Source organism: Echinops telfairi, unplaced genomic scaffold (genome assembly GCF_000313985.2).
Source record: "Echinops telfairi isolate 266 unplaced genomic scaffold, ASM31398v2 ScPeMD7_23;HRSCAF=83, whole genome shotgun sequence".
NCBI classification, from domain to species: domain Eukaryota; kingdom Metazoa; phylum Chordata; class Mammalia; order Afrosoricida; family Tenrecidae; genus Echinops; species Echinops telfairi.
In genome coordinates, this window is record NW_022103920.1 from 3,730,686 (window position 1) to 3,740,728 (window position 10,043).

General features: G+C 42.6%; 1 protein-coding gene across 1 annotated transcript; it reads left to right on the forward strand.

Annotated features, from left to right (window-relative positions):
* Window positions 1–5,542: 5,542 nt before the first annotated feature.
* LOC101651309 (olfactory receptor 2A12) lies at window positions 5,543–6,484 on the forward strand. The gene has a single exon (XM_004713947.2). It carries the CDS (start codon window positions 5,552–5,554, stop codon window positions 6,482–6,484), a length of 933 nt encoding a protein of 310 aa, XP_004714004.1. The 5' UTR covers window positions 5,543–5,551.
* Window positions 6,485–10,043: the final 3,559 nt, after the last annotated feature.

A 10,043-nucleotide genomic window follows, 5' to 3' on the forward strand; every position in this document is an offset into this window, starting at 1 on the left:
AATAGCCCATTGAGGAGGTAGGCAAAAGACTTGAACAGAATATTCACAAAGGAGGAAATCCAAATGGCCAATAAACTTTTGAGAAAAAAAATAAAAGAGAGAACCAGCGATAAGCTGCTGAACCCTCTAAGCACGACAGGGCGATTTGTAGGAAAGAGAAGGAGAGGAGCACAAAGGGTAGCTTGAAGCCGCACGCTGCTGCTTTTGTGCCCACCGTGGCATCACCACATGGTGCCGCTGTAGACTGCTGTTCATGTGGTTGTCCTCCTGTCTAGCTTGAGCCATCGCAGTGTGGTTGCTGGTGCATGGGCCAAACTGGAAATTCGCCTCCAGAGCATGGAAGGTGCTGCGAGATGGGAGAAAGAAGCTGGGGACTCCAGGATTGCAGCCAATGAGTGTGTTCAGGAGAACTGCATGTGACGCAGATCCCAGGCACCAGCAGGACCAGTTACAGTCTCTGGGCCCCCTACCCCTCCCAGTGAGAGAGCAAGGGTTTTATAGGTCTGGTGAACAAAAGAGGAGCCCCGGTGGCATACAGTGGCTTTCGCGTTGGGCTGCAAACCACAAGGACGGTAGTTGAAAACCACCAGCCACTCCAGGGAGAAGGATGAGACTTTCCACTCCCTTAAAGAGTTCCAGTCTCAGGCACCCACAGGGATAGTTCTACCCTGCCCTGCAGAGTGGCCCTGAGCCAAAATGAACATGATGGCAGGTAGTTTGGTAGCTTCATACCAGGACTTTGGACCCGTCAGGAGTCGCCCAAGCAGAAGTGGCTCTACCAAGGAGAAGAGGGGTGTTGGAAAACAAAAGGTGACCTCACTCTACCTGGCCACACCCGTTTCTAGCCCTTCAGTGGTGGGATGTACAGAGAAATGAATTCTATAGAGCTGGTTTTCAGATACCAACAGAGAAATGGGTTAGTTCTTCCTGTGGTAAAAGCAATATGCAGATTTCTGGTGAGACAGGCAGATTGCTTAGAACCCGTCCCTGGCCGTAAAAGCAAGAGTGCCACTGAAGAGATCACTTTGTTGGGACATTTAATGTATGTATAAAGGGATGATTGCTATCGAGTAAGAGTTGTTGGAATGTGGTAGTTGAAGTTGAAGCTCATTTCTGCATAATGTCTCCATTTTCCATCGGATACAAGGGGTTTCCAAAACTCATTCTCTTTTAATCCATTTTCCACAAACTTTGAAGGCCCTCATATAATTAAATCAGTAGTCACTTTTATGAAATCAGTCTGCCCTGCCCAATGATACAACAGTCAAAACACAAACTTCCCCGGGCAGAACTCTGATGTAACCGTCCGTAAGAATCTATGACTCCACCTGCTAACTGCTGTTGCACTGAAGTTGTTTTAAATTTGAGCCACCTTTCACGGAGGTAGCCGAAAGTATAAACGAGCTTGTTTCTTAGAAAACGAAGTTTTTTTTTGGTTTTTTTTTAAACATTTTATTAGGGGCTCATACAACTGTTATCCCAATCCATACACACATCAATTGTGTAAAGCGCATTTGTACATCGTTTCTCAAAACATTTTCTCTCCATTTAAACCCCCGACATTAGGTCCTCATTTTTCCCCTCCCTCCCCGGAAAACGAAGTTTTTTAAAACGTTTTAAATAAAACAAAATGTTTTTTAAATAAAAAATTTGTCACTGCCAATTTCTATTTGACCCAAATACATTTTTTTATTTAAAAATTCTATTTGCACGTATGTTTACCTTGGATTCGTGTAGGAACATTATAATTGGAGATTGCTCTTTAAATCAAATATGGGGATCTCTGGCTTATAACACACCAAAATAAATAAGTAAACAAGCAAACCAAGTTGGTGGCCATTGACTGGATGGCAACTCACAGTGACCCCGTCAGGCAGGGTAGACCTCCCCTTGTGGGTTTCCGTGTTGTAATTCTTTAGAGGAGTAGAAAGCCTCATCTTTCCCCCTGCGACGAAAACAGGAGGAGTCTGACGATGATGGTCACATAGGCATGGTTCCATCACCTTATGTTGTGTTTCCTGTTTATCAAATAGTTTATTTCTGTCATTATTCTATTGGATTGATTTAAAAATATACGTTTTCTCTGTTTCCCTGTCATCTTTGAAATAGTAACATTTGCCCAGGATTTTGTTGATTTCCCATAGGTGTTGATGTCCACATTTAATGATTTTTTTTTTCAAATTTTTGAATTAATTCAGTACTTCAATTGTTTTCAAGAATGTTGTCTTTACTTACTGAAAATCTCCTTCAAGGGTTACAATTTCTTATTTTTTAAAAGTAAGTAACATTATCCTTTTATATATAAAATAATTATGTTTTACCTCATAGGTGATTACATTTACCAAGATGTGTTATTGAATTATATGTTATACATTCTTTTTATATGGTTGAATTACTTCTGGGTTTACTTTTATTCTTACTGAGAAAAAAGTTTTAATCATAGAGTGGCGATGTGAATATCCTTAATTTGTAGATCCCGGAATGGATTGTTTTGTTCTCGCTCATGGAAAAGCATCTTGCAGGTACTTTAGTTTATGATTGTCTTCCTATTAATACGCCAAAGATATTGTCTACAGACTGCTGGTTGAGGAGAAGACGACTTGAATGGATGAACTGTCCACAAAAACATAATTTTCTTTTACCGCTGTACTTTTTATATTGAACCGGATAGAGGTATAAAGAGTACATCATCAATCGCAATCCCTGCAATGATACGGCACGTATTCCTCTTTTCCCATCCCTTATTTCCAGTTCCCCTCCTTTCCTAAAATTTATCAACTTTGTCCTTGATAAATCCTGCCTTTTAAAAAGCTTAAATGGTTTATTATTGTAGAGGTGTATAATGTTTTAGTCTTATTGTTTCCATGTAGATTTGTCTATGGTTGAATAGGAGCCCTGCTGGCCCTGTAGGATAGATGTTGGGTTTCTAACTACAAGGTTGGTGGTTTAAACACGCCTGCCACTCTGAAAGAGAAAGGTGAGATACCTGTTTCTAAAAAGATTTAGAATCTTGTAAATAATATATAGGCTTTCTATGATTTGAAATTGGCTTGATGACAGTAGGTTAGGTACTGAGGTTTATGTTTGGCTGAAAATTAACCCATAAGAGTAAGTTCATTTCCAGATTTGAAGGGTAAATCAGGGTCAAAGTCTTCAGGGTTCCAAAAGTCTTTATCCAACATGTAAATCCTGTCTTTTAACCAGTGGTGTGAGTGGCAAAACAGGGAGGGTAAAGGGACAATGGGTAGGAAAGAGGGAACCAATTACATGGAACTGTGTGTGACCTCCTCCCTGGGGGACAGACAACCGAAAAGTGGGTGAAGGGAGACGTCGGACAGGGCAAGATATGACAAAATACCCATTTATAAACTATCAAGGGCTCATGAGGGAAGGGGGAGTGGGGAGGGAGGGGAAAAATGAGGACCTAATGTCGGGGGTTTAAATGGAGAGAAAATGTTTTGAGAAACGATGTACAAATGCGCTTTACACAATTGATGTGTGTATGGATTGGGATAACAGTTGTATGAGCCCCTAATAAAATGTTTAAAAAAAATGATTTTCAGCTGTGTTCCACTTGTCTCCCCTCTATCCAAGATCTTCTAATGTGGTGGCTTTTAGAGCAGTTGTTAGTGGCAGACAGGCACAATCTGGTTGGGACCTCTGGGTCAAGGAAATGGATTATCAGATGGCCCGTTAGTCTATTGGACTAACTGTATCCATGAATCTTGCGTCGTCTTCATTGTTTTTTCTTCCAGATGGTGGAAATCCAATAGTTGCACCTTGCACGGCTGCTTGTCAGCTTTTAAGACCCCAAACACTACTACCAAAGTAAGATGTAGAACGTGTCATGGTGAACTGTGTTACTGGCACTTTTTCAGTATTTTCTCTTTATTCTTGTTGTTGTAGTTGTTGTTAGGAGCCATGGAGTCGGTTCTGCCACAGAGCGACCCTGTGCACAACAGAACAGAACTCTGCCTAGTCCTGTGACCTGCTCTTCTTATGCATGAGTCCACTGTTACAGCCACCGTGCCAGGTCAGGCTGTTGAGGGCATCCTTGTTTTTCGCTACTCCTCTGCTTTACCAAGTATGGGGGCCTTCTCCAGGAACTGGTCTCTCCTGACAACAAGTCCAGTGTACGTGAGATGAAGTCTTACCATCCTTGATACTAAGGAGCCCTCTGGCTGCACTTCTTCCAAGACAGACTTGCTTGTCCTCTTGGTAGTCTACGGTACTTGCAGTATCCCTTGCCATCAATTCACATGCATAAATTCTTCTTTGGTCTTCCTTATGCAATGCCCAACTTTCACATGCATGCAACGCAACTGAAAATACCATGGCTTGGGTCAGGCAAAGCTTAGTCTTCAGGGTCACATCGTTGCTTTTCCACGTTATAAATAGATGTGCAGCAGATTTATCGCGTGCAACTCAACTTTTGATCTCTAGACTGCTGCTTCCATGAGCATCGGTCATGCATCCCAGCAAGACGAAACTCTTGGCAACGTCAATCTTTTCTGGACGTTCCCTTTTCTTGACATTCCCTAAGGGTCAAGTTGTGAGGATTTGGGTCTCCTTCACAATGAGTCGCAATGCACGCTGAAGCCTACAAGCCTTGATCTTCATCCGCAAGTGTTTCAAGTCCTCTCCACTTTCAGGAGCAAAGTTGTGTCATTTGCATACTTCAGGTTCTTAATAAGCCTTCCTCCAAACCTGATCATTCATTCTTCTTCATGTACTCCAGCTTCATTGATGATTCGCCTAGCATACAGATTAAATATGCATGGTGAGAGGGTGCAACCTGACTCACACCTTTTCGGATTTCAGACCATGCAGTAATCATTTATTTTGGTCACATAACTACCTTTGATCCAGGTACAAGTTTCCCATGAGCACAATGAAATGTTCCAAAATTTACATTTTTCTCAATGTTATCCATAGGCTGTTTTGATCCACACAGTTGAATGCCTTGGCATAGTCAATAAAACACAAGCATATTGCTAGTCTTCTCTGCTTTCAGCCAAAGATCCATCTGACACCAGCAATGCTATCGTGTGTCCTGTGTCCTCTTCTGAGTCTGGCCTGATCCTCTTAATGCCAGAGAAAGTCAATTCTATTATTACCTAGCAGATACTTCTTAAGAGAGAAATTTAGCAATGCTTTTGTTTTCAGGTTGATTTCAACTCATGACAACTTTGTATTACATAGTGAGACCTCCCAATAGGATTTCAAATGCTATACTCTTTAAGGAAGCAGATTTCCAGAGCTTCTGGTTGGTTCATAGTGCCGTTAACAATCGACGCATAAATATTGTGTGCCGCCAGGTGCCCTAAATTAAAACACAGATTCTATTAAAGATTTAAAAACTTGTGAAGCTCAATAAATACTACACAACTTATAGGCCAACAACATAGATTTCAGAGCTGTGTTAGACCTATAAATCACTTATTGTGTTCTCTGCCATAAATTCACACTGAATAATGAGCATTTTTTTTAACATTTTCTATTCCTCAGCTTTGATCTTTCTTCATAATCACATTCCATTTATCACAAGAACATGAGGAGCAATGAGACGTGGATCACAGAAGTCACCCTGCTGGGCTTCCAGGTTGACCATGTGTTGGAGGTTTTCCTCTTTGGGATATTCTTGCTATTTTACATCCTCACCATGATGGGAAATGGGACCATCCTGGGGCTCATCTGGCTCGACCCCCGACTGCACAGCCCCATGTACTTCTTCCTGTCCCACTTGGCCATCATTGACATGTCCTACGCCTCTAGCACTGTCCCCAAGATGCTCGCAAACCTTGTGATGCAGAAGAAAACCATCACCTTTGGCCCATGCATACTTCAGACATTTCTGTATCTGGCTTTTGCTGTGACAGAGTGTATGGTGTTGGTGGTGATGTCCTATGACAGGTACGTGGCCATCTGCCACCCTCTCCAATACACCATCATCATGAACTGGAGAGTGTGCACTGCTCTGGTCACCACTTGCTGGGTGTTCAGCTTCCTCTTGGCTCTGGTCCATATCACTCTAATTCTGAGACTTCCCTTCTGCGGGCCACAAACCATCGACCACTTCTTCTGTCAGATCATGTCAGTATTCAAGCTGGCCTGTGCGGACACCAGACTCAACCGGGTGGTCCTCTTTGCTGGCTCTGTGTGTGTCCTGGTGGGGCCTCTCTGCCTGGTGCTGGTGTCCTACACACGCATCATCTTTGCCATCCTGAGGATCCAGTCCAGGGAGGGACGCAGAAAGGCCTTCTCCACCTGCTGCTCCCACCTCTGTGTGGTCGGGCTCTTCTTCGGCAGTGCCATCGTCATGTACATGGCCCCCAAGTCCAGCCATTCTCAAGAGCAGAGGAAGGTTCTGTCATTGTTCTACAGCCTCTTTAACCCGATGCTGAACCCCCTGATCTACAGTTTGAGGAACGCAGAGGTGAAGGGTGCCCTTAGGAGAGTGCTGTGGAAGCAGCGATCAGTGTGAGGTGGTTTCAGTGTCCTGAGTGTGTGAGTTTGGTCCTCATGATCCCACGTTCCTGCATGCCCCTTTGAGCTCCTGAATTCACCACCCAAGGGCTCTGCATCTTTAGACCACAAAGAAAGACAATGAAACTTACTGTTAAGTCGTTGTAGGTGTGATCTCCTGTCATTTGAAGATGAAGCTATCCTCCATGATTCAATCTGCATGGATAAAAATGGTTGTGCACATGTTGTTGTTAGGCACTGTTGAATTGTCTCCATCCCATCGCGATCCTGTGTACAACACAATGAAACACTGTCTTGTCGCGAGTCATCCTCACCATTGTTACTCTGTTTGAGCCCATCGTTGCAGCCACCGTGACAGCCCGTCGTGTTGAGCACCTTCATCTTTTTCACCAGCCCACTACTTTACCAAGCGTGACGCTCTTCTCCAAGATCCGGTCTCTCCTGACAGCCCATTCCAAGTGCGTGAGACTAAGTCTCAACGTCTCATCCTTGCTTCTAAAGAGCATTCTGGTCGTCCTGCTTTGTTTCTTTGTAGACGCGTTTGCTCATTTGGCAGTCCCTGGTATTCTCAATATTCCTCGCCAGAACCACAACTCCAGTGCATCGACTCTTTCCAGCCCCCCCTTATTCAACATTTAGTTTTCACATTCTTATGAGGAGACTGCACATGTCACAGCTGGGTCAGGCACTTAGTTCTCATAATAACCCCCCTGTTTTTCAACACATTAAAGAGGTCTTAGAAAGCACGTTTATCCACTGCAATATCCTATTTGATTTCTACACTTCTGTTCCCGGGAACATTGGCTGTGGATCCAAGCAAGATTAAATCCTTGATAATTTTAATGTTTTCTTCATCTATATGAGTATGTGTATTTTCTTGGTTTTATATATATATATACATATATACATGCATATGTGAGTGTGTGTATATTTTTCTATATGCAAGAACTCAGAAAATATAGATGTATGAAATGCTAAAGAAAATAACTACCCTGTTTCCCCGAAAATAAGACAGTGTCTTATATTAATTTTTGCTGCCAAAGATGTGCTAGGTCTTATTTTCAGGGGATGTCTTATTTTTCCATGAAGAAGAATACAGTACACATTTATTGTTGAACAACAAAAATGGAAATTTATTACCTATATACGGTACGGTAGTAGTTGTGGATCTTCTTAAAGACGGTTCACTTCACTGAAGGAAATTATCCAGCCAGTGTTGTGATGCTTTGAAGTTTTCAGGGGCTATGTCAAACTGTGGTGCCATTGCAAGGGCAAATTCTTGAATCCGAGCCCTGTTCACAACCAAAGCCTTTTCTCTCCTGTCAACAACCCATTCAAAGATCAGATCTTCCAGCTTAGAAAATAATGGTTGCCGACCTGATCCACAATTACACTTTTTAGCATTTCCCTTGTCCACTTTTCAATGAGGTTACCATACTCTGCTTGCCATTTTCGGGCCAATCGGATACTCAACATCTTCTCTTTGCAGAAAGCAGTAAGATTTTGGCCCAAGAGTCTTCCACGATTCCTTTCTTGTACTCCATGGAGTAGCTTTTTCTTTTGGGGCTCATGTCTAGGGCTAAAAGGAAAAATAACACTGAGGTATCAGGGTGGGGGGAAGGGGAATCACTTAAAATGACACAGGAGGATCAGAGGGGGGAATCCAAATGACACAGGAGAATCAGAGGGGGGGATTACCATTTTGTAACCTCTTCTGATCCTCCTGTGTCATTTTAAGTGATACCCCAGTGCCATTTTAAGTGATCCCCATCCCCGCACCCCTGTGCCAGTGGACCCCTCCACCAGACATCCCCTCCCACCCCTTTATCAGACATTTTCCCCTACCTCAGTCACCCCTGTGTGTCTACACAATGTGCCTAACTCCTGCCCCGCGCGACTCACTGTCTAATTGTGAGTCAGCCAGACGCCATCAGAGCAGAGCGAGCGGCAGGCAGCAGCTTGTCCTGGCAGTGGTGCGGGCTCTCTGATTAAAAGGGACCTTGCACTTCCTGTCTGCTCCAGCTTGCCTGCGGCCGACAGTGAGCTGCACGGCGGTGCCCACCCGGTCCAGAGTCCAGAGTTACGGTAGCTTCAGGGGACCTTATTATCAGGGAGGCCTTATTTTGGGGAGGATGTCTTATATTTCAGCGAGAGACAAAACTGTAAGTAGGTCTTATTTTCGGGGTGTTTTACTTTCGGGGAAACATGGTAGCTCTCAGAGAATCATGAATTTATGATTTTTTTTTAATTTGTGTTATCATGACTGTCAACATTACATTCACCCAGAGTGAAACCTTCACTGAACTTGTTTGCAGAAAACACAGTCTTAATTATATCATAATGATGGTCCCCAAACTAGCAAAAGAGCACATCCTGAGGTTTGGAGTGAACATGAATTTTGGTGGGGAGGGTGCACTGTTCAACTCATCATAGTGTGTATATGTAGGCTTGTGTACATAAAAAAGAGAGTGCAGACATGAATAATTTCAAGAAGGCCCTCACTTAGTGGCTAATGGTATTAGAAAATGCCATTTCTGTTTTGAACGACATTATGCCAGGATACTAGGAAACTCAGATGAATTGACGGTGTCCTAGAAATATGCTACATACATAAACAGAACCAAAAAGAAACCAGAAGTCGAACTCATCCAATAATACTATTAAAATTCAATCTGAATAAAGATTCTTCTCAGAAAACAAAATGGGTGTAGACAATATCATTTAAAAATATTCAAGAAATGCAGAATTACAGCCCTATGTAAATTCAATCTCAAAAGGGAAATAAGGTACTTATTTTCATCTGATTTTATAAGACTAAAAAACCTCCTTGTATATCAAATCAGAGATACACTTTATGAAATACAAAATCACAGTGTAATTCTATTCACCTACATCATAATGATGTTGTATGTATCACCCAAATACACGGTTGTTTAACATTACATCAATGAAAATATTCATCATATTAACCAATTAAGAGATAAATATCAGTATATTCGTAAAGAATTAGGCAAAATGCATCATTACTTCATCATTAACCTTTCTAACCTAGTAAAAACAGTAAGCTTCTTTAAGAAAAATTTACAAAACAACAAAAATCAAGGCATCCATCAAGCCTAATGACATAGTGCTGAGATACTTTTCTTTCTGAAAGTTTGATAGTTACACTTTGTGTCAACTCCGCTGTGTCAGGGTTCTCAGTGGTCTGGAAGTTAAGGCTGAATAATTCCCAGGTTGTGACTCAAATGCAACACAATTCACTCCATTTTGAGTCCTGCTGTGAGCAGCCAATCCATCAGTTGTAAGAAGATTCCTGTAGAATAAAACCCCAAACCAAACACGCTCTCCTGGAGTCAATGGTGACTCATAGTGACCCACTGTGGGTTTCCAAGACTATAACTCTGTATGGAGTAAACCCAGTCTTCTCCCATGGAGCTGCTGATGGTTCCAAACTCCCAGCCCTGCAGATCGCAAACCAACTCATAACCACTACATCACCAGGGCTCCTTCGGAGGGACCAGCCCTCCATAAAGGACAGCATGTTGGGTAAAATCGCG